The 24,031-nt window shown below is 34.0% G+C and overlaps 4 protein-coding genes across 7 annotated transcripts; 2 read left to right on the top strand and 2 right to left on the bottom strand.

Moving 5' to 3' along the window:
• The first annotated feature begins 1,130 nt into the window (after nt 1-1,130).
• LOC100853342 (glutathione S-transferase L3) lies at nt 1,131-7,962 on the top strand. Of its 4 annotated transcripts, none has more exons than XM_003632157.4 (10): nt 1,131-1,335; nt 1,487-1,561; nt 3,043-3,103; nt 3,292-3,378; nt 4,332-4,430; nt 4,519-4,621; nt 4,695-4,771; nt 5,394-5,501; nt 7,554-7,634; nt 7,731-7,962. In XM_003632157.4, the coding sequence occupies exons 1-10, from the start codon at nt 1,175-1,177 to the stop codon at nt 7,737-7,739; spliced, it is 861 nt and encodes a 286-aa protein (XP_003632205.1). In that variant the 5' UTR covers nt 1,131-1,174; the 3' UTR covers nt 7,740-7,962. The 4 variants fall into 4 exon arrangements, with proteins under 4 accessions (XP_003632205.1, XP_059593421.1, XP_010651090.1 ...); XM_010652788.3 differs by having other exon boundaries at nt 1,167-1,335; nt 1,490-1,561; XM_019220650.2 differs by lacking the exon at nt 4,332-4,430 and having other exon boundaries at nt 1,167-1,335.
• Nucleotides 7,963-8,107: 145 nt separating this feature from the next.
• Nucleotides 8,108-10,607, top strand: LOC104879559 (uncharacterized). The gene is made up of 3 exons (XM_010652789.3): nt 8,108-9,404; nt 9,587-10,129; nt 10,357-10,607. Exons 1-3 carry the CDS (start codon nt 8,502-8,504, stop codon nt 10,462-10,464), a joined length of 1,554 nt encoding a protein of 517 aa, XP_010651091.1. The 5' UTR covers nt 8,108-8,501; the 3' UTR covers nt 10,465-10,607.
• Nucleotides 10,562-12,267, bottom strand: LOC104879560 (uncharacterized). Its single transcript, XM_010652790.3, has 2 exons — nt 11,568-12,267; nt 10,562-11,048 (listed from the first exon to the last, which is right to left on the bottom strand). Exons 1-2 carry the CDS (start codon nt 11,812-11,814, stop codon nt 10,864-10,866), a joined length of 432 nt encoding a protein of 143 aa, XP_010651092.1. The 5' UTR covers nt 11,815-12,267; the 3' UTR covers nt 10,562-10,863.
• Nucleotides 12,268-13,123: 856 nt separating this feature from the next.
• Nucleotides 13,124-19,028, bottom strand: LOC100262185 (probable serine/threonine-protein kinase PBL7). The gene is made up of 5 exons (XM_002284636.5): nt 18,724-19,028; nt 17,691-17,980; nt 17,091-17,280; nt 16,566-16,957; nt 13,124-13,665 (listed from the first exon to the last, which is right to left on the bottom strand). The coding sequence occupies exons 1-5, from the start codon at nt 18,836-18,838 to the stop codon at nt 13,354-13,356; spliced, it is 1,299 nt and encodes a 432-aa protein (XP_002284672.1). The 5' UTR covers nt 18,839-19,028; the 3' UTR covers nt 13,124-13,353.
• Nucleotides 19,029-24,031: the final 5,003 nt, after the last annotated feature.

Genomic DNA, 24,031 nt, shown 5'->3' with positions numbered 1-24,031 from the left:
ATCAAGCATGCATAGAATGCGTTACGTATAGAATCCATCATGCACAGAGGCAACCAACTTTGTAAAGTAGTTATCCAACGTAGCAGTGAACGCAATATACAAGACAGAAGTATGGTGTGTGTGGGATTAGTGCGGCACATGGTGACCATAGAGTAGAAGGCTGAGTCACATCATTACAATGGTCATACTTGTATTCTACAAATTGAAACCAAATAAAGCAAGAAAGAATTAAGACTCCGATAATAATTATATTAAATTAGGATTAGAAAGTATATAAATTACATTTAATTTAATAATTATAACTATATAAATAGTTTAATATAGCAAAATTACGCAATAGTATTTTTAAAATATTATGATATATTTATAATATTAAATAATTTATTATTAATAAAAATTAATGTATTCAGATTTTAGGTACACATGAAAAGCATTTAAATAGTTATATTTAATTACTAAGGTTTGGAGTAAAAGTTTTCTAACTTTTTTTTAAATAGTTTTTAAAAACCATTTTCAATTAAGTTTTTAAGACTTTGGAATTATTATTATTTTATTTTTAAAAATGAAAAAAAAAAAAAAGTTTGTATCCAAGCATTACTATTAAAAACTTTTTCGATGTATGCATTACCCACAAAATATTATAAATAAAGGAGTTTATATTTGCATTAATCACATAACTCTACATATTCAATTAAATTTGATCATGGGCATCGTAACTATATTTTCAAACATCTTTAATTGTGTTTCCAAATACTCTTAAAGGTGTTTGAAACTAGTGTTTTACATTTAAGAATTATGTTTAAAACACTTTTAAATAATTTATAATTATTTGCTAATAATTTTTACAAAAAGATTTTGTAGAAATTTACATAAATTATAAACCCTAAAATATATTTAAACTTACCTTAAAATATATATATATATATATATTTAAGATAACAAATAAGCTTTGAAGAATGATTTTGTCATAAGATTAGTTGTTGATAAAAAAAATTAAAAAGAAAAGATTTTGTAAATAGCCTCTTACTTTTATGTGAAATGGAAGAATAAAAACTTGGGGTCGTGGTCGTTCGTGAGCGCAAATCTTGTGGCTGTCTTTCCCCAAGCAGATGCGTGGAGGAACGTAGGCCATAACATTGCATACAGAAGCCGAAGTAGCAGTGAGTCCCCAAAAATGAATACCTTAACCCTGAAATTTCCTTATAATCTTCATCCAAATTCACTCAATTACTCCACTAATATATCTCCCAAATTCCCAAACAAGTCTTCATCGTTTCATCCTCTCTTCTCTAACTCTAAGGGAAACATTTCTCCACTAGCATCAATGGCTGTCACGTAAAACAAAAAAAATTCTCTTGAATTATTATTGTTATTATTGTTGTTGTTGTTGTTGTTTTTTTTTTTTTGATCTTCTAATGGGTTTTTCCTTTCTGACATTTGTTTGAATCGCATTTCCTGTCTGGGTCTTCTTTGTTTTGGTGCGCAGAAGTGCTGAAGAGGTTCTTCCCCCTTCTCTCGATTCCACTTCTGAACCACCCCCTCTTTTTGATGGAACCACCAGGTATTTGTTCTATTTCAGTGTGTCCCTGCAATTTGTTTCACCACTTCAGTAATAGTTTCTAGAATTGTTTTTCCCTTCCTCAAAATTGAGTTGAGTTTTCCTTTTTCTTTCCTTTCTGTCACTTGGTTCTTTATTTCTTTTTTAAGATCATGGGGCCAAGATACTTGTAAATCTAGGGTTGGTTCTGTTCAGTGTATTGTGAATTTGGATATAGTTCAGGCCATCAACATAATAAGGACAATGGGAATTGAATCTTTCCATTATGTCTTCAATTGATTTAGAATCCCATATTGATTCCTTTTACATGTTGAACTAAATATTCTAGTCGGAATGAGATTCTTAGAGGTAAAGGAATGCATTTGGCATGTGGGAATAGGAATGGAAATAGGATGGGGCTGGGGGGGAATATAATACTGTGTAGAAGAGAAGAATCAAAATCCCAGTGAGAGTAGGATTTGATTTCCATGACAATGAATTTTTTATTCTCAAAGACAATCCAAACTCATGAATGAATGAGAGATGGAATTGATTTCCTATTCTCATTCTCTGTTCCAACATTCCAAACATGGCTTAATTAATGGAAAAAAAAAAGAATTGAATTTCTTTTCGTTCCTTTTTGGCATCGGGGAAAAAATCATTACAAGTCAGTTTTGTACTAGTTCCTTTTGCCTTATAGTTAAACAGAATAAGACAGGAATGTAGAAATCTAGTTATGCATAAAAGGAATTTTACCCAAATTCCATCATTTTTTGGTGGAATTGAGAATTATTAGCAATCCCTCCAAGTCCTAATTCTTTTCCATCATGAATTGCATTTGTTACAAGAAATCAATTTTTTTTTTAAGAAAATTTTATGCTTAACACCTCTTCCCTCCTCTCCCTTAAATGTCCTATTGCACACAAATTTGGTTTTTCCAATACCATTGAGTCAGTTTGCCAACACAGCACACACCTTATTATGCTTCACAGAATTGAATCCTGTACAAGGTATATAAAGGTAAACACCACTAGAATAAGATTAGCCTGCTATCTCTCATCCAAAAAACTACAAGAGAGAAATCCAAGAAGTCTCCAAATCTTTGAGGCCCATCAAAACTAAGTTTTCAAATGAATATCCTTATATCTAAAGGCTTAGAGGCTCTTTCCCTCCAAAGATTTTCCAGTTTCTTTGGGAACATACCAACTTTAGACAATGGAAATGCCAAATCTAGTAGTATCAATTGCTTACCATTATTTATGGTGCAATGTCTCCATTTTCTTCAGTGCACCACCACCTAGAATACCCTTGAGCCTCCTAATGCCATGTTTAATTTTATTTTATTTTTTAAAGTCAATGGTTCCATTTCATTGGAATTTACAAACAAGTGCCAAATTGTCTCAAATTGATGTCACTGTTCACATTGCTGAGAGAATTTAGGGAGGTGGAATTCAGCTGGGCTTTATATTATCTAGTCACCAGATCATTCTTTTTGTCTCTTGCAGGTTGTATACTTCTTACATATGCCCATATGCACAGCGTGTCTGGATTGCTCGAAACTATAAGGTTGTCATTCAGTTCTACTTCTAGCAGATTTTGCTATGTAACACTAATTTTCTTGTGCTTGTGGATGGAATTAAGTTATTGTAGACTTAAATTATACGTTTTTTTATTGAAGTGGGTTTACTGTTGTCTTACTACTTTACTAAGGTTTTAAGAATTTCTTGATGATTTCAGTTCCTTCTCATATGCAGGGATTGCAGGACAAGATCAAATTAGTTCCTATTGATCTTGGGAATAGACCTGCTTGGTATAAGGAGAAAGTCTATCCAGAAAATAAGGTGACATCCTCTGCACATTTTATCACTTTGGGAAAAAGAAAAGAAAAATGACATGGGTGGGAGAGAGTGAAAATTTCTACCAATACAGTATGGGAAACATGATTCTGGAAAACAATATGGGGATGACTGAGAAATTTTAAACCTGATGAGAAACAATGTTGAAAGACTGCAATGGCAAGAAAAGTTTGAACAAGTACTAGGTTTAAGAAGTTTTATCTGCAAGTTGCAAATACAATGAAGCTTGGCAAGCTTCTGAAAGCTGCAATAAACAATTTCTGGGAAAAAAAAATAGTGGTCTTGACCAGCTTTTTGGAAGCATTCCTGGAAGGAAATGGATTTCCTTACAATTATAAGAGAATATTACTGTTGGGTTTTGGAGCAAGTTTCTAGAGAAATGAGATTCATTCCTAAGAAGACAGTTTCCTACTAGTATATTGTGAAAATAATTTAATTTCGGTTTGGGGTTCTCACAGAGAGCTTGATGGGCATGCCAGATGTGAGGCTTTTGCATGGTAACTTTAACATTGCAGAACACCCTACATGTTCATGCCACAAACTTGACTTTAAATTCTGCTTCTCTCATCGGCCAATAATCGCTAACCTGCTTCTCATTCTCTCAGATGTAAAATCAGTTAAAATATTCACCTGGATGGTTGAACTTGAATGGTGAAGGTCTTGTAACCATCATCTGTGCTAGCTTTTTCTTAATGAACATAAGTTACAACACTTTGAAAACTATTAAGCATTTGTTTTATCATTATTTACTTTTAATAATTTTGAATTCTTTTTGAACTCTAAATCTGACAACATTCTGTTGGTTGTGAAGAAGATGGAGCAAACTTGGTTAAGGAAAGAAAATCTACAATCCCTATAGAGAAAATGGCCATGCTGGATTGAACTAATAATCCCCTTTTCTTGTTTGAGTTCTAACATTATTTTTCTCCCTCATCTAGGTGCCTTCATTGGAGCATAATAATAAAGTCACAGGAGAAAGTCTTGATTTGATTAAATATATTGATAGCCACTTTGAAGGACCCTCCCTTTACCCCGATGTAAGAAAAAATGTTTGCACCCTTGATGGGGAGTCAACCTTCCTTAGCTTAAAATTTGAATTTCTTTAACACTTTAACATTTCTTCAGGATCCCAACAAGAGACAGTTTGCGGAAGAGCTGCTATCCTACACTTACACCTTCAATAGAGCTGTGATATTTTCCCTCAAGGGAGATTCACAAAATGAAATTAGTAAGATTCAAAACTTTCTAGAATTAGCATTATAATACCGAAAATATTAACTTGCTTCAATGACCCTTTCCAGATGCTGCTTTTGATTACCTAGAAACAGCTCTTTCAAAATTCAATGATGGGCCTTTCTTCCTTGGCCAATTCAGTCTGGTAAATTGATACTTTTGCTGTGATATATTCTTGTGGATATGCTTCTGTTCAGTTTTCTTATGGAAAATAATAATAAATTACTACACAATACTTATACAACAGGGTTTTGTCAATGATCATTTAATTATATCATGAATATTCATCATTTGCTTCTAAATAGTAGGAAATTTTATAACAAATCCTCAGCTTAATATAATTTTAAAATTATAAATTCATATTTCAGCATTAATCTTTCTTTTGCTTCTTGCCAAGTTATTTTCCAGAAACATTTATGTAGTACTTGATTCATCTCCATGCCAGATAATATGTACATCCATAAGTTCTCATGTGCCTTAGGTTGCATATCCTCAAAGAATCTACCCCCCATAATTTGGCACAGGAAAGTCTGTTTTTAAAAACCACCTAGTACACACAACCCTATAAATTTGCTGGAAAAAATAAATTACTGGGTAAGTAACCCATTCTAACTTATGTTAAAATGCTGGCTTTGAAATTTTATTACCAGTGGTAGTCATTACTGTTTACCCATGTGATGTACAATTATATGATATTCCTATTTCAAATTTATAGTATTGTATGGTCTTAAGTCTAACCTTTACTCATGTGTGTGTTTATATTTCAGGTGGATATAGCATTTGCACCATTCATTGAACGATTTCATCCTCTACTACTAGATGTAAAGAAGTGTGACATCACCTCAGGAAGGCCAAAGCTGGTATCATGGATTGAGGTAAACTGCATGTCACTTTTTATAGTGTTATATTTGAATATTGGCAGGTTAAAATTATTCGCACATATGTGGCTTATTAGGTTTCAAATTTCCTTCTTTAATTTTCTTTTCTCGTGTTTGGTTTTTATGTGTGTATTGGGAGGGACGGGGGTTGGTTTGGAGTATAAACTGTAAAGACTCTCTGCTTCTGAGAAGTTTTCAGTTTCTCGAAACTCTTGACGAGGTTACACATGTACCTGTAAACATGATCTTTGGGGGACTCGTAGTTTCAGGTTGAAGAACCAGTAGTAGCTGTTAACCCAATTTCGGATAGAAAATCACCGGTGGCTGTTGAACCAAGCAGCCTGAGATGCTGAGATTTCATATAGTTTCCAAGGTAATGGAAGGATTCAGGATCTAGGGATTAGAGCATGGAGACTTAGTTTCCTGTACAGGCTATAGCAAAGAACTTTTTGAGGTAGAGAGTGGAGAGTGCTATGGGTCTAATTCATGTCATTTTTACTAAGGATGCATGTGGAAAGATGATTAGGATGAACTTAGAAATTTTATACCAGAGCCTGGGAGTGTCCTTTTTTCAAAAAAAAATAAATAAATAAATAAGAGAGGTTGGGGAGTCAACCTGAGATATCAATTTGGTTATCCGCACAAGAAGGCCATGGCAACGTAAGTTAAGGCGGGTGCCACACTCTAGAAAACGTGAGATGACCCAAGACTACATAACTATAGTTGGCTGGAATAGTTGGAAGCCTTATCAATACTTGAATAAATAAGTTCATGAAGAACAAAATTATGAATGAGATGCCTGCGTTTGCCTCCTATGTAGTCACATGTCAGAATGAAAATTGAAAAATGTTAATGACAATGACCAAATTATTTTGTGTGCCAATATACTGAAATAGAACACCAAGATTAATTTAGTGGTTGGTATTGTACACCAAGATTAAAGTACAAGCTAAGATTGGATGGTTAGAATGAACCTAGAATTTTGGTATCATGACTAAGATTCTCACCCATGATATCTCACTTCCATTCTTTCATGTAACTGAAGAGGGCAGACTTGAAATCTTTCCGACCTCAGCTGTGATTTCGTTTCTGAATTTGTGGAAACATAGACATATAGAAATTTCTCATTACTTTTTGTTTGCCATAGCATTTTGTTTGCCCTAGCATTTTAACACAATTTCATCTTCTAGAATGGAGTCAAATAATACATGATAACCAAAGAAGAAGAAACTTTTACTTCTTGAAATTTAGGGGTGCAAGTAAAATAAAAAAAACCAACAAACCAACCAAAACCGATTATATTGGTTCTTGTCTCCTAATCGATAAAAACCGAACCAAACTAATATTCTAAAACTTATATATAATTGTTTGATATTTGATAAGTTTTTTTTTATATTAGATTCTATTAAAGTTATTCGTTGTTGTTTTTATATTATGGTCAAATTAATTTTAAATGCATTTAATATATATTTAACATCAATTTTTTCAATTAATTTTAAAAACAAATTAGACTTAGGACCTAATATAAACTCAAATTAATGGGTGTTGGATCCAAAATAAACACAAATCTACAATTAGGTTGAGGACTAAAAAAGACCATTAAATTGGGTCGAAACTAATCCATGAAATCCAAATCAAACCGACCTTAAAAGGCGTGGTTTGGTTCAATTTTTCACTCCAAATTTGATCGGTTCAATTGTTTACTCCAAACTTGCTCGTTTCGGTTTTTCACTTTAAATCTGGTTGTTTTGGTTTTTATCACATGTAAAACTAACTCTATTGGTTCGGTTCATTTCTAATCCAAGAAACAATCAAATCAAACTTATTTACGCCCCTATTAAAATCCTAAAACGGTCTCATTTCAGTAGAAGAGGTGAACAACAAATGGGCTCGACTCAAAAGTTCTGGAAACCTTTCCTAGATGTTTACAAGTCACTGAATTTGAGTGGCATGTCACTGCCACGAAGTAGTACTAAAATGAGCTCCAACTCTCTGTATTGTCCAATTGAATATGGGTGGTCGATGTTTACATATGTAATCTTTGTGTAGGAGATGAACAAAATCGAGGCCTACAAACAAACAAAACGTGATCCTCAGGAGCTTGTTGATGCCCTCAAGAAGCGCTTTATGGTAAGCCTTGACATTTGAAATCATGTTTGTAAAACCAAAACACTACATTCTGCCATGTGATTGAAGGCTGACTTTTTCTGCTAATTTCTTCTGCAGGCAAACTGAAGACAGGAGCTATCTGGATATTCCTATCAATCTGTAGCCTAAATTTTCCCTCATCATAATGTCTACTATCGTATGTGCAACTCCCTTTTTTTCCTTTGGAATGAGAAGACTGAACCGCAAATTAGTGATTGTCTTGTTACGGTTGTGAGATAAGACGATAAAGGAGAGTTTAAAATGTATAAATTTATTTATTTTCCAGTAAAATGAAAAGAATTTGATCTAATTTTTCTTTTCTCTATTTTTTAATAAGTTTCCGGTATATTGCTTTCCCATTTTCTTCTCATTGTTTACTTTAATCTTGTAAAAAAAAATATAAAAGTAAAATAAAAAATAAAATCAACTGATCCTTTGATCCACCAATGGAACACGGCCAAGGAATGAAACGATGTTTGACACTGACGTCCACCCTTTAAAAACTTGGACCTTGTCGGGCCACTGAACCAGACAGCTGCCACCATCTGGCATAGGGCCCATATGTCAAAAGGCATTTAATCTGATTTTTTTTTTTGTAAAATTTGTACCCAATTCTAAAGTGTCAACCATGCGTAATAGGGGAACCAACGACCCAACCTCAACTCCAGCTCCCACGTTCTCACACTGCATGGTGAGAAAGACCAGCCTCCAACTACGTGATGCCTCATATAACAAATTTCGACTCCTCCCATCTCTCAAGATCCGAACAATTCTCAGTCCAACCTACCTTACTAATCAACCATATCACCCTTCATTTGCCTCTGCCACCCTCCAACGGACAGAAAAGAAATGAATTCCACCCAACAACGCCCATCTCATGCTTCCCATGGCAGCTCCCGGAGCTACTTGGCTTGGTTCTTCATCATCACAATCATGCTCTACGTTCTCTACTCTTCCAACCACCTCCTCACGGATGACCACCAAGACTGTCCCATTCCCCAGGATATTTCCACCCAAGCTAATCTTCAAAACCCCATGCCTCTCACCAACTTCTCTACCGCTCCTCTTCAACTCAAAGTACAAGAAGAAGAAGAACCAAAAGAACAAGAAAAAGAGAACTTGGAACTTGCACTTCCTTTGAGTTCACAGCTTTTCGATACTGAACTCAAACACATCGTTTTTGGGATCGCGGCATCATCAAAATTGTGGGAGCAAAGAAAGCAGTATATAAAACAATGGTGGAGACCAAGGGTGACGAGGGGAGTTGTTTGGTTGGATAAGCCAGTGAGGACGAGAAGGAACGAAGGATTGCCCCTAATTCAGATTTCGAGGGACACTTCAAGATTCAAGTACACAAATCGCCAGGGAGACAGATCTGCATTGAGGATTTCCAGGGTGGTTTCAGAGACACTCAGGCTTGGTATGAAGGATGTAAGGTGGTTTGTGATGGGCGATGATGATACGGTTTTTGTGGTGGACAATGTGGTGAGGATTCTATCTAAATATGATCATCGTCAGTTCTATTACATTGGAAGCTCCTCTGAAAGTCATACCCAAAATATATTTTTCTCGTATGCGATGGCATATGGTGGGGGCGGGTTTGCTATCAGCTACCCCTTGGCAATTGAGTTGGCAAAGGTACAGGACCGGTGCATTCAACGATATCCAGGTTTATATGGAAGTGATGATAGGATGCAGGCTTGCATGGCTGAGCTAGGAGTGCCACTAACCAGAGAAGCAGGATTTCATCAGGTTAGGGCATACAAATCCATGGGATTAGAAGATGTCAGGAATTTTCATACATTCTCAAAATCATATCTGATGATTCCTCATTTGTATATACTGTAGAAAGGATGTTTAGTGACTGAAATTGGTACCAGTTTAAACTCAACTCTATATTTCCAAGGATGATGTATCTTGTTCTGCTTGTGCAGTATGATGTGTATGGAGACCTATTGGGCCTTCTGGCAGCTCATCCTGTAACTCCATTGGTATCAATTCACCATCTTGATGTAGTGGACCCGATATTCCCAGGGATGAGTCAAGTCAAATCCCTCCAACGGCTCTTCGAATCCATTAAGCTCGACTCATCTAGCATAATGCAGCAGTCCATCTGCTATGACAAGAAACGTAGCTGGTCCATCTCCATCTCATGGGGCTATGTGGTTCAAATCCTAAGGGGAATAGTCTCCCCCAGAGAGCTTGAGATGCCCACAAGAACCTTTCTTAATTGGTACAGAAAAGCTGACTACACTGCTTACGCATTCAACACTAGGCCAGTGACCAAGCACCCCTGCCAGAAGCCCTTCATTTTTTACATGAGCACAACTAGGTTGGACCGAGCTAGAAGGCAAACAGTAGGAGTCTACTCACGTCACAGAGGTCGCCACCCTGCTTGCAGGTGGAAGATGGACTCGCCTGAAAAAATCGACTCCATTACAGTCCTCAAAAGGCCAGATGATCTTCGCTGGCAGAGGGTATGGTGTTGGGAATCAATCTATGTTTCTTTTTTATGCATAATGATGTGCAAAATAGTGTTTTCATACTGGCCTTTTTCCTTTCCACTTTCAATTTTTGTCACCCAACATTATTCTATACACAGATGCAAACACCTAATGTCATTAGCTACTTCTCTTTCCCTATGTAATGGTTGGTGTGTTAGCTATCGATCTATTACTAACAGAAACCTAACTTTCTGTTGCAGTCACCAAGGAGGGATTGTTGTAGAGTTTTGCCATCAAGGAGGAGCTCATCTATGTACCTATGGGTGGGCAACTGCCGAGAAAGTGAAATTAGTATAGAGCAGCAATAGGTGCCTGATGTTGTATATAATCTTCTCTCCTTTCTTTTCCTCTTTAATTAGTTTTCCTAATCCATTTGGGAATAAAAATCAATGATGACAAACTGAATTCAGAAGATTTCTAATTTTATTAGCTTCCATGATATCAGGAAAATCCCAGATAAGCTAGAGTTTTCAATCTCTCGCCTTCCCTTTTTCCATGACAAATTCAATACAAGCACATATTCTACGTGTATTCCACCTGATTATTCTTTGAGACAAACCCTAGAAGCCTTTTCACATTATTTCCCTTATTTGTTCCTGAAGATTATCAAAATCCCGTGGGGCAAAGCAATCTCAATCTCTAGTAACAGTAATATTGACAGGACTAAATTTCATGGAACTATTTTCCCATTCAGAAAAGGTAATTTTTCAATCGGCTTTACTCACTGGGTATGCTACAGTTTCATTGTTTCGTGTAAGATTCTGAGGGAGAGAGGCAATTGGTGAAGTTGTAGATGCCAAGATGGTGATGTCAACTTGAGTATTATTGAGAGACTGCGGTTGTAAGATCCGATGAACAGATAGAATTCTTTTGTCCTTCATCTCCACCCACACTGCTTTCAAACAAGGTACAGTGTAAAAGCAAATTAATAATTCAGAAACATACAAATTTTTTGTTCTAATTCAAGATTAAAAAAAAAAAAAATTCAAAGTTCCCAATAAAGAGAACTGAGAAATGCCGGAAAACGAGAACAGGAGTAATTTCAAGGGAAAAAAAAAAAAATCGGAAAGTGCTGTTCTCTAGAGAACAAGCATCTCTTGAATTGTTGCCATCGGCTTTACAATGACAGTTTCCCTCTCAAGAACCAAATTTCTAGGGAGAAAATAAATTCAAGAAAATGAGCAAAATAGAAGGAACAAAAAAGTAGGGATTTCACATTAATCTCTGCTGTACTTTCCAACCAAATAATTCCACACTCTGACTACCTTTGTTTTTCTTTATGTTTCTTGGAAACTAAAACAGCAATAAAAATATATATATATATATATATACAAAACTTCGAATTTTCCTCTGCAACCAAACAAATAGAACAATAGAAAGAACGAAAAAGGTGAAAGCTTTAGAAGTATACCTGGGTAAGAGGACCACCAGAGAATGAAGAAAACGAGCAGAATCGTGACAGGAATCACATGAATCCACTTTTCAGGCCACGGTCGCGATCTCCGACCGACTGTGGAGCGCGGATCATAGATGGGAAGATCACCGATATCATCCATTCTCCTCATCGGAGATTGCCTCCCCTGAAGCTGCTGCTGCTGCCTAACATTGATCACATACGTGTCGTCTAAGGGTCGATACGTGGTCAATGTTCTCTGCATTTTCGAGAGAGAGAGTGGATGTGTTAGGGTTTTGGGTGTTGAGAATTGAGAGGGATGAGGTGTGGGCGTAAGTGTCCGGCAGTTACGAGGCTTCGGAATAAAATCCCAGTTCGTTAGCTTCTTGAAAAGTTTATGGCGGGAGAGCTGATCACGTGAGACCCACGTGATTGACTTTGCCTTCTTAGTGCTTTGTCATTCAAATAAATAAATCCATTAGTCTCATTTGATTTGTCATAAAATATTTTCTTCTAATGAAAATCATTAAAAATTGTACATATTTCAATTCTTGCAATAGAAATAATATATTTTGAAATCTATTTTAATTTTTTTTTTTTTTTTTTTCTCTCATGTTTTTTGAAACCTAATCTCTTTTTTATTTATTTATTTTTCTCCCTAGTTTTCTTATAATATTAAACCGACTTATGCATATTACACATACACAAAAAAAAAAAGGAAGTAAATTGCATCAACCCATAATTATTCATGTTTAGAATGTTTAAGGGTTTTACCGAAATTATTTTCAAAAATGGTTTTTTGATTTTCAAAACAGAAAAAACATAAATATATTTGATAACTAAAAAATAGAAACAATTTTCGATTCCTAAAAATAAAAAACAAAGTGTTTGGAGAAAATCTCTAAACTATTTTAATTGCTTTCACTTACTTTTTAAAGGCTACTTAATAAATAATTATATAAATATAAAAATTGATTAAAAAAAAGTACCATATAAAAAAAAATTATTTTCAAAACATATTTTAAAATATAAAATATCATGAAGTGATTTTTAACCACTATTGCTCAAAACTATTTTCAAAAACAATTACTAATCTAACAACTATTATGAATTCTTTTTGGGTTATTTGATTAAAAATGACATTAAAAATCCAATTTTAGAAATCTAACCCTTTATTTTTTAAATTTTTTATTTTTGACTCCATTTTAATAAAAATATTCTTATTATTTTCTTATAAATATAATATTTTCTTTCAAAATATATTGTAAATACTTGAAATATATTAAGGACATTTATATAAAAAATAGGTTATTGGAAGAGATAAATCCACAATTGAGTATGATAGTTAGGGTAACAATCAACCTCTGTTCCCCCAATGAAACCAGAGAAGACAGCCTGCAAAAAAAAAAAATCAATTCTCTTTCACTAGACACCGTTTGATCATTTGGTAGCACATGAAGCTGATTTAGAGGAAACTGTAAGCAGATCACTTTGATATGGTGTTGAAAAGAAACACTAGGCAGAATCTTTGATATGGATGAAAGAAAAGATTGGCATAAGAGAGGAAAGAAAAATGAAAGAAAATGAAAAGACTATAAGAAATGGAAGTCTGTTCCTACAGAGAGCCATTTTACATACAGGAAACCCAGCTCACATGTACAATGAAGGGGGAAGTGAAGAAATTCCCTGTAGGTTAAGGTTGAGGGGAGGAATTAGCACCTGTTATCTTCCAAGATACAAAAACCGATAACCAGGCACTTCATATATAAACACAGTCGAAAGGAGTTACCACCTGATTCCTAGTTTACTTCTCTCCTTCAGTCTTCCTCTGGTGCATTTCCTGCGATGACTTCTTATCACTGCCCTTTCTCGTTGTGGGAGAAATGCTCCCCTGGTGGCTTTGGACTGGATGGATTTGGGGGTTGTATGTTTGAGAAGCAAGGTAGTTTAAAGCAGTAACGACATCAGCTATGAGGGGCCGCATGTTAGGTTGCTCCTGCACACACATTGCAGCAATGGCAAGAGCTTGGTACAAACCTCTGACAGGATACTGACCATGGAGTAATGGGTCAGCCATCTGTGAGAATTTCCTCCGGTCTTTGAACAGGGGTCGTGCCTGCAAACAGAAGGGAGTCTTTAGGCCTGATGGACGAAGCCATTTGCATAAAATTGCTTACAAACTTTGCCTGCAAACAGAAGGTTACTTTTTTTCCAACAAGTAACCTTGGATGAGACTATGCAATGAATAGCATAGACATTAAAGATGGAAACTGATTCACTCAATTAAAATATTTATAACCTTACTAATACTAAAAGTTACATGCATCACAACTGCAAGAAGACAAAATTAGTATGTAAATCTTATATTCCAAATCTCAGTTAATTTATGAGTTATTGTAGATGGAAAGAAAATGCAAAGAAATCATGCCAAGCATTGAACATCAGGTCAACAGAGGATTTCTCAAAAGTAAAATCAGGAGTATCAATAGCAGTTCTAATAAAATATTATCACAACAAAGCAAAGAAGATGGAAATAAAGATGGAATATCCACATGAAATGTGTTAGATTATCCTAGTCAAAGAGGCAGCCTAGAAGATGGCTCTTTGAGACCAAATCTAGACTACTAGCTGTTCCATGTACCTAGCACTATTTATGAGACAAGACTCTAATCTTCCAACCTTAGCATTTAAAGTTTACATCCATTTTCATAAATAAACTGAAAGATTTGCTAGACTAGTGTATAGATTTCATTATCTCATTAAATAAGATGTCTAAAAAAATGAAATAGCCATTTTAAAAAGAATTTGCTATAAAATAGAACAAGAGACCAAAAATAATAATAGGTAAATGATTGACTAAGCACTTCTCACTGACCACCGGCTATGTTAGCAACACCACCTTCAATGGCACCCAAGTGACCCAAACTCTCTTAAGACCACCCAGCTTCCAATCAATCATTTGCAAAGATTCAACAAAAAAAATCTTCCATCTGCATTTCTATTCCAAATTGTCATGTCTTAAACCTCTGATTACCCTTGAAGAATATAACTTTTCAAAAGGAGATCCAATATTAACTAATTCCCAATCATGAAATTTCCTAGCAAACAGATTATCTCCATTCCCCACCTCCCCCCTCCCCACTGCCACAAAAAAGGTTGGTTTTCTTCATTTGTTTAAACCAGCCAAGGAACACCTAATCATCTTTGATCCTCTGTCCAGTTGCCTGAGACGTGTACACCATGTTTTTCTCTATGATATGAGTCCTTTAGATGCTTCCATGAACAGTGAAAGAGGTGCTTTCTAGGGGGCATGGAAAGTTCATCAGGTGAAAGAGGAAGAAGCTATGAAGAACTGGCCCTTTTAGCTTGGCTTGGTGTGTCTGGAAACCGAAGTCTCTTTAAGGGGATCACAACTCCAGAAAGGAAGCTAAAAGGAAATATGTTGCCTTTTGTTGCATCTTTGTCCAAAAGAGAGAGCAGGGGCTGGGAGGAACTTCTGTAGGACTTCTTTGATCGTTTGTGTTCATGTGGTATATGAGAGTTGTGTGAGATCAGTTTCCCTTATTCTTTCACCTTGCATGGGGAGTCTGCCAGTGCACTTGGGTCTTGCCCCTCCTACTGCCTTGTTATGGAGTGTCTTCTACTTATCAAAAATGGTTCTTCCCATCCCACACTCACAAAAAGATTGGGAACCCCTACAAGAGTAAAACCGAACATACCTCCAAATTTAACCCAATTTTCTACTCCCAATTATGGAGCCTTGACATTACTGTTGACCCAATAATTTTTTCTCAGGAGCAGCCTTATCACTCTTCAAAAAGAAGGTTGTACAATGGTGACCCTAATAGAGATTGCTATATATATATATATATATATATATATATATATATATATATATATATATATTGATTTTTCATTTCAGGGCTTTGATAGAGGTGTAGGAGCAGAGGCCTTTGGCATCCTGCAGTCCTTCCCAAAACTTCAGATAATTTGGACTAAGAGGAATATTGGGATTTTCAAGGACAGACAAGATCACTCATAGAGTTGAGAGATCATATATACTTGTCAGCCTCTCTCTCTGAGTCTCTTTGACCAAGTTCTTGATTGGCAGTCCAACTTCACCAGATTGAGAAGCTCCCTGCTCAACCTCTATAGGGAATTGTCTTATCCTGCGTTGGGAAAAAATTTCTTCTAGCTGCATTAAAATAAGACGTCAGGGGTATAGCTGTCTTGTTCAAGAAGAATATTCCAATTAATGTTTTTATTTATGTTGATAAAACCTCTTTGTACCATATATAAAAAATAAATATTAATAAACCTGAATGTTTAAAGAATTACAGGTTTGTTCATCGTAAAACATCCTTATATTGCCAAATAACAAAATGGCTTATTGGGTGTTTCATAGGAGTAATTAAGAATGAACAGAAGGAAAAAATGAACTTGATAAGGTTTCCAGGCAAACCTAAGGAATTAATAACTAATGAGTGGCTGCTCTCATCATAAGTTGAGATTGACAATATAAATTAATGAATATCATTGATAAGAAAAGTTTGAAATGCATGCAATTAGTTTCAGACATGCCATTTAACATTATAACAGGAATGAAAAACCATATGAGGATCTTAACACCAAATACATAATGGTGAAAAGCATGATGTTTCACATCTGAACCTTGGACTCTATTCAAACAGGGCTGCTCCATTAGAGAGCACCCTCCAAAATCACTATTCTGTTTGTAGATTACCGTCTTAGACAAGCCACAGCACAAAAAGTCCTTCAAACTAATGAATATATAATATAAATCCTCTAAACAAGGGCACTTTTACTGACTGAAAGACACTTTTATACCTCAAGTCCTGGACTCTTGGATACTTAGGAAAGTGTCCTAAAGCAGTAGTTTATATTGGTAAAATAATATAATATGTATAATTATATTGCTTACCATAGATCAACCTCAAAACTGAGTCAAGTAACAAAGTTATTAGTAGGAAACTGAGAAAAACGAAATTATCTTACCCATGCAACCAGATTTTGCTCCCTAGCACCTTTTGAATTATCAATTGCTTTCCTGCCTGTAATGAGCTCCAAAAGAACCACCCCGAAGCTGTAAATATCTGACTTAAATGTCAGCTGACCGGTCATTGCATAATCTGGTGCACAGTACCCATATGTACCCATCACCCTTGTCGAAACATGAGTCTTATCCCCTGTAGGACCCACTTTTGCCAAGCCAAAATCTGATAGTTTAGGATGATAGCCCTCCCCAAGCAAAATGTTTGAGCACTTCAGATCACGGTATATAACAGGGGGATACATTTTGTCATGTAAATACTCTAAGCCTTTGGCTGCACCAGCAGCTATTTTCATTCTTGAATTCCAATCAAGTGGTTTCGTGCCAGGTGGAAGGTCTGTACAAAAATGAAAAAAAGGAAAAAAAAATGGTTTAAAAAAGTTTTAACATAATTTTCCATAAGATGGAACAAATGATTAATAATTCAGACAATGATATTAGGAGAGAATTGGTTTATATAAATAATGTACCATGCAAATGGTTTTCCAAAGATCCTAATGGCATGTACTCGTAAACTAGCAGTCTTTGATCACCCTCAGCACAATACCCAATTAATTTGACAAGATTAGGGTGATCAACAGAGCTCAATGTCAATACTTCAACAAAAAATTCCCTAATCCCTTGCAATCCATTGCGATCAAGTTGCTTGATTGCCACAACCTACACCAAACACAAAAACCGAGTTAGGGTATCACCACCAGCTTATTACATGGACTAAAAGCTCAATATTTTAATGAAAATTCTAGAAAGATAACTGACAAAGAGGCACACAAAGACCATAGTATTCCAAATGATTATTAATAACAAAGTAAACAAATCCAACACTAATTCTACTCACTGGCAAGTGACAACTTCATTCGATAAGACAAAGGATCATATTTAGAAAATTCAAAGCAGAATCACTTGTAAGGCAAAACTCTTTCGAAAAATACATACATCAAAATCCTTTGCTAGATCCAGAACGATGTTTCTTGTTAGTAATATCAATCCAATCTATGTTCAAGTAATGCCATCAGAAGTGATTCTTACTAGAAAATATTCAAAACTCAAAATCAATGAACTCAACCAACCTGGCTTGGGTTATCCAAATATCCCTTAAAAACTTTGCCAAAACCTCCCTCGCCCAAGAAACAATCAGACCTGAAATTATCAGTTGCAACCGCAAGTTGATGAAATGTAAATGTCCGTGCCTGATTTTTATCAGGTAATCCATTTTTATCAGGTGATCCATTTTTATCAGGTAATCCATTCCCAGAGACCTCCTTCTTCACATCCAAAGATGGATTAACTTCCTTAGAGTCCTGTTTCTCCACATCCGTCTCCTTCTTCACATCCAAATATGGATTAACTTTCAATGCATCTAACACGCATACACATAGAAAAGGAATAAGAGAAATGAGGAACACAGAACCAGATATAAATGATGGCATAATGAGCAAAAGCCATAATTTAAAAATGTTTACAAAATACCTTGACATGATTCACACAGAGAGGAAACAGGAAAAATGAAAAAGAAAAACCACAATCATCGTCAAAATTTAAAAGCAACAAATAACAAACAAAGACAATTTAAAACCCAAGAAGATATTTTGGATTTTGGATTGATTCGAATCATGCAAACAAACAAAAGAAGCAAATAGAAAGGAAAGTCGTGACAAATAATTGCAGGCCCGTATCACCCAAATCAAACCCTGTTACCCTGACCCTTCTCTGTACATCAAAATCTTGCTTCACGATTTGATTTCACACTAAACTCGTATGGATATGAACAGAAACAGAAAGAGAATCCTTATCAACATATTCCCCGAAACAGAAACAAAAAAAATAAGCAAAAGAAATTGTAAAAAAAAATCCAAAAATACAAAAAGAAAAACTGGGTGGCTTTAAATTCGGAAAGAAACTGATTCAAAAAGAGGTGGGTCAGACAAAATCATCAAAAACCCATCGAGTTTGAACGATTCACAGGAAACCCATATTCAAAACAGACCAAAAAATTTGTGTAAAAAAACCATGACCTAAATTTAACGTACGAAAAATGGATAAATCCAAACGCTTTCCCACTTCTCCCTATATGAATCTGATTGAAACTTACAGTGGCCATACCTGGACTGGACTGTGTTTGAACATTGGGTTTGCTGTTGTTGTTGCTGTTGTGGCTGCTACTGTTACTGTTTTTCTTCAACTTTTTATCTGATTTTCCACAACGAAAACAACCCATGGCTCTTTCTTGCCCCTCTCTCCCTCTTCTTCCTCAGATTTTTCTCTCTCTCTCTTTCTCAGCCGCCGAGAAAACAGAGCCAAACACACAACGGAGAAAGAGAGTTACAAAAAGGACATTTTAGAGAGAGAAAGTGAGGGAAGAGAGAGCAGACAGGAGAGGAGAGGAGAGAAGCAATAATATATTTGGGGGTTTTTCCAGTGAATATATATCAAGGCTTTTTCGTGGTGAAATCAGCTGCAAATGTGAGTTGTACTCCATCCAATTAATGCCGGACACGTTACAAGTGTGAGGACTGTTTAGTCAATTTTCATTTAAATTGTGATAAATAGGGACTGTTTGGATGTCCCACTAAAATTGAATTGTGGTATTCGCCCTTTCAAGTTCTTTCTATAATTCCTATAAAAAGTTGATCCTGCTTTAAATCGGGTCATCACATGAAAGGACAGTCATCAAATGCCACTTCATTGTCTCATATGCACCCCCAAACACTGCCATTTCCCAACTCCAGAAATAATAAGGGCAAAAAATTATACTCAAATAATAGCCCAATTTTGAAAATTTACCGAGTCAAACACCGTGTGTGAGAGAATGAAATCATTTAATTTTTCAACGAACGTCCAAACGCGTCCTCTCGATTTACTATTTATCACTACCCTGTTGAGCTGGTTCGCAACAGATTTATAATGCTCTGGGTGAGGCATCTTGTCATGGATTACTCAACGGTCAAGCGGGTGGGTCACGGACGCCTTCTTCACCGTCCGATTTGATGAAAATCTTTAAGAATTTGAAATTTTAAGGGAGAGACACGCACGATGTGTGACCCACTGACCCACACGCTTTCCCTTTTAAAGTCTGTGGGACTGTAACAGCAGATCAACGTGAGAACAGCTATCCACGTATTGGATCTCATCACCGCAGGCTCCACATAAAACGGTCTTTGACTTGCAAGAAGAGACCAACAGGCTGTTGAAAACTTGAAATGCTGCCTTCTGATGGTCTTCGACGCATGCGATCGCCGCTCTTTAACGGACCAAGTTTGACCTTTACGCGTTATTCAAAACCGGAATTAGGCTCGGTTTGCGGCTGGGACCAAGTCTCAATGCTCTTCCTCTCTAGTATTTTTATTTTCTAATTTATTTATTTATTTAAACCCCTTTTAAGTGGAATTTATTTTTCAATATCTTTCAAAAATAAAAATAAAATATAAACTTGATAATTTTTTTTTACCCAACCTCCCTCCTCAAGTGGGATAGTTGGAAGTTTTACTCCAAGTCTCATTGAAAAAAAAATATCAATAAAAAAAGTAATTTGTAAAAAAATGAAAAACTTAGGATATGTTTTACAGTATTTTTTAATTTAAAATTTAAAATATATTTTTATAATTAAAAATAAATATTTTCCATATATCTATTTTGGCTCTTCCCCATCATTAATTATCATTAGGGGATTAGAATGTTTTCTTAATTTGTGTTTGACTTTATTTTTTAATTAAAATTAAATATTTTCTATATATATTTTGGTCCTTCCCCATTTTACTTATCATTAGGGGATTAGATTTTCCAATTTAAATTGGCTTTCTCCATTTTAAATTTTTTTTCATTTTTTCTATTTAACCATTCAAATAGGAAAAAAAAATCTAACTCAATCGTATCTCAAATTCTTTTATGTAGCTTTATTTAGTATTCGGTTTTTTTTATTAAACAAAATAAATTAAAACATTTGATTTTTTTTATTCAACTAAAAATAACGGTTCATATTGATTAAGATAATTAAATTTAATATATTGATAACAAATTTACTTTAATAATACTCGTCTTATTTTTAACCAGTTTTGACTTTTTTTATTTAGTCAAAAACAAAACAACATCATATTTTAACTTTTTCTATTAAATTAAAAAAATAATTTTTCTCCAATTTAAAATTTTAGTCAACATAGTAAATTAAAATAAGGTATTCTATATATTAAATAAATTTATTCTACTTAAAAAAACCTTTCAACCAGAAAGTCAAAGAGCTTATTTTGTCATTCAAGTAACCATTAAAAAAAAAATACTATATCAATCAAACCAAACTTTCCAACAAATTCTTTCCATCCAAACACACACCAATTGTTTTTTATTTCTTCTAAATCGCCTCCCCATCATTAGTCGTTTTATTGAGAGAAAAGTCTAATTATGCATGCAGAAAGTTAAATCAAGGTCCCTTGATGGGTAGACAACTTTTCCTTCATTTTCTCACAGATTCCCAGCAAAGAAAATTATCACTATATAATAAAAGACCAACACGATCACCACGTGTCTAAAACTCCAACAAAGTTGCTTCAAATGTCGGTGCACCGCAGTCGTGTCAACGTGAAGTTTGTCAACCGATGTACGGCTGGGATCCACAGAAGCCCACTAGATCTCCACGTGTCAACCGATTAACAAACTCCAAGCATAGAATAATTGTTGGTCACCGAAAGAACGATAAAACTAGTGGGTAGTTACTGTTTGGTGACGTGTACAAGCATTTCCCTGATTTTCCAATATCTCAAATATTAAACTAATGTGGACGATTATTGCTAAGATTTTGGTGTTGTAATTAGAAGCCAAATCAGCGTGTACGTGTGCCTCTGTGGAATGTTCAGAATCCAAAATCATCACTACTGCCAATAATTTATTAATTAATTTAGAGTTGAAACTTGAAAAAGACAAAAGGGGGTGTTTGGTCATGGGGTTAAAGTTGGACCATAAAATAAAGATAAGACAGTGTTCATCACCCATGATAATCTATTGTATGAAAATATTAGCATATTTTAAAAAGGTAGATGACTGAAAATTTGGAGTGTTGTCAAATATAATAATTGAGAATCCCAATTGATTTTGAAAGGCATGTGTCAATTCCTATATATTTTGGAAAATATTTTATGGGAAAATTATGAATAAGAATATTAGTATGGAAGTAATATTAAAATTTTAAAATCTTGGATCTTTTTAATTTCTACTTTGATAAGTTAAATCATTAGTTAATTTGTTTGTTATATGAGAATTTAAGGAAAAATGTAAAAGAAAAAAAATAAAGGGGAAAAATAGAAAGAAAGAAAAAGTAAATAAAAATTTAAAAAATTAAAATTAATAAATTATTTTTATAGAATACTTTCAATTTATTTTAATTATTTTAAATTTTTAATATTAGAAAAATGTTGATATTGCTAAGAAAAAATGGGTTACTCTATAAATAGAAACACGAAATGGGTTAATTTTATAGATACGAGGATTATTTCATCTTTTAACTTATTAATTCTTTAAAAAAAATATAATTTTAAAGAAAATTGTACCAATTCATGCATATTTTAAAAGTTGATCATATATATATATATATATGAATTTGGTCAAAGTCCCCATCTGCCATCCAATCTCTCTAAGTACCATAATTGCCTCAAAAGAAAACCTCATTATTGAGGGAATATGTGTACATGTGAGAAAGAAATATCATAATCAACATACTTTTAATTAAAATGTCTCAATCAATGACTCGTACCTACGTGAAAGGCTATGCATTCCCTTGACACATGCATTCTAGGGAATATTATTGTGCAAGACAATTATTGCACATTATCAAACTTTTATGATACATTTATTAAATACAAATTTTATATATATATATATATATATATATATATATATATATATAAAATATGACTTTATTTTGATCTTAAAATTATAAATAAAAAGAATTATAAGGTTAAAAGGAATTATAATTATATTTTATTTTTTTAATAGGTTTTGTTGTGGTAAAGTTTGTATAAATATCACAAAGCGGAATCAATCATACCACATCATATATCTTATTATTTTTTATATTTATTTTTTTGTTTCTTGATTTTATGTTATTTAGGGTTGATAACCATTTTTTAAAGCAGTTCTAAAAAACAGTTTTTGAGACTTAGAAATGAAATTTATTTGACAACTATTTTCATTAACAATTTTTTGTTCTATAAAACAAAAAAATCAAGAAAATCAATTTGGTAATAAAAAAAACTGTTTTCTGTTTTTAAATAACACATTTTAGTTTTTTTTCAATTATTTTCACTTATTTTTCAAGAACTATTTTAAAAAATAATTATATTAAAAATAAGTAAAAACAATTAAGGTTTTCAAATAGACTTTTATTTTATAAAACATTAAAAACCAGTTTTCAAAAATTGTTCTTAAAAGCTTTTTACATAACCATTTTCGAAAACAATTACCAAATGAACATTTTTAATTTTTTTTAACTTATTTATAATATTTTTAAATATGTTTTAAAAAAATATATATTTAATATTTTTTTCTTAATCATTTCAAATGTTTGTATAATTTTCTTCTTAAATAGTCTTCAAAAAATAAATAAAAACAATAAAAAATACTAAATTTTGTTATTTAAAAACACCATATTCTCTGTTTTTAAAAATAAAAAACAAAAAATAGATTTTAGTTATCATACATGTTTTTTTCTAAATTTTTATTCTAAATAACATAAAACTGTTATAAAAAATAATTATCAAATCATACCGCAATCCATCCTTATATTCTTTGTGCATTTTGAAGAGCTTAAAATTTTCATTTCTATGAGAAAAATAAATAATAAAATGGAGTTGTTGGCACAATTTATGGGTGATATGGATATTCGTGTCGCATTCAGAAATACAGAAAATTAATTGGAAGGTACTTCGGGATTCATTCATACAATTATCGAAAATTTGACTCACAGCAGCTATTGCAATCTGGACACGAAATTTTGCAAAGAATCAATAATTGTGAAAGGCTGGACCACATTAAGTTGGCTTTTAAAGATTGGTATTCGGCTTGACACATAATTATTTTTTTTATTTTTTTTTTATTTCACAAAACTTTTAAATAATAGAATGGAAGAAAAACAAGGAAGAAGAAGGTTGTTGGGATGAGGAGAAAAATGATTGATGACATGTCAGAGAGAAGAAGGGTGAAAATTTGAAGTGTGAGTACAGCGAAGCCTGATCTAAACCGCACCTTCTGAGAGAGTGAGAGTTGACTTCCATGGCAATAACGCCATTCGGACCGTGTATGGTGGCCGAAAGCCTGAAAGAGCTCGTCATTACAATGGGCTCGGCTCAGTTCACGATGATGCCCCCACTTAACTCCGTCCTCACAAAAAGGAAGTTAGAAATTGAGTGGAGTCACCACTGAGACC

Source organism: Vitis vinifera, chromosome 6 (genome assembly GCF_030704535.1).
Source record: "Vitis vinifera cultivar Pinot Noir 40024 chromosome 6, ASM3070453v1".
In the NCBI taxonomy this organism is placed as follows: domain Eukaryota; kingdom Viridiplantae; phylum Streptophyta; class Magnoliopsida; order Vitales; family Vitaceae; genus Vitis; species Vitis vinifera.
Note: the sequence above shows the minus strand (reverse complement) of the source record. Positions and strands in the feature narration are given on the sequence as shown.

What these genes read in the sequence shown, in the direction of transcription:
- LOC100853342 (XM_059737438.1), top strand. Translation starts at nt 1,175, where the DNA reads ATGAATACCTTAACCCTGAAATTTCCTTATAATCTTCATCCAAATTCA. An exon ending in AAGTCTATCCAGAAAATAAG is followed by an intron (nt 3,379 to 4,331) that starts GTGACATCCTCT and finishes TCCCTCATCTAG; the next exon opens with GTGCCTTCATTGGAGCATAA. An exon ending in AGATTCACAAAATGAAATTA is followed by an intron (nt 4,622 to 4,694) that starts GTAAGATTCAAA and finishes GACCCTTTCCAG; the next exon opens with ATGCTGCTTTTGATTACCTA.
- LOC104879559 (XM_010652789.3), top strand. Translation starts at nt 8,502, where the DNA reads ATGAATTCCACCCAACAACGCCCATCTCATGCTTCCCATGGCAGCTCC. An exon ending in GAGAAGCAGGATTTCATCAG is followed by an intron (nt 9,405 to 9,586) that starts GTTAGGGCATAC and finishes CTGCTTGTGCAG; the next exon opens with TATGATGTGTATGGAGACCT. An exon ending in ATGATCTTCGCTGGCAGAGG is followed by an intron (nt 10,130 to 10,356) that starts GTATGGTGTTGG and finishes TTTCTGTTGCAG; the next exon opens with TCACCAAGGAGGGATTGTTG.
- LOC104879560 (XM_010652790.3), bottom strand. Translation starts at nt 11,814, where the DNA reads ATGCAGAGAACATTGACCACGTATCGACCCTTAGACGACACGTATGTG. An exon ending in CTGGTGGTCCTCTTACCCAG is followed by an intron (nt 11,049 to 11,567) that starts GTATACTTCTAA and finishes GTTTGAAAGCAG; the next exon opens with TGTGGGTGGAGATGAAGGAC.
- LOC100262185 (XM_002284636.5), bottom strand. Translation starts at nt 18,838, where the DNA reads ATGGGTTGTTTTCGTTGTGGAAAATCAGATAAAAAGTTGAAGAAAAAC. An exon ending in TCAAACACAGTCCAGTCCAG is followed by an intron (nt 17,981 to 18,723) that starts GTATGGCCACTG and finishes TATGCGTGTTAG; the next exon opens with ATGCATTGAAAGTTAATCCA. An exon ending in ATTTGGATAACCCAAGCCAG is followed by an intron (nt 17,281 to 17,690) that starts GTTGGTTGAGTT and finishes TGTTTGGTGTAG; the next exon opens with GTTGTGGCAATCAAGCAACT.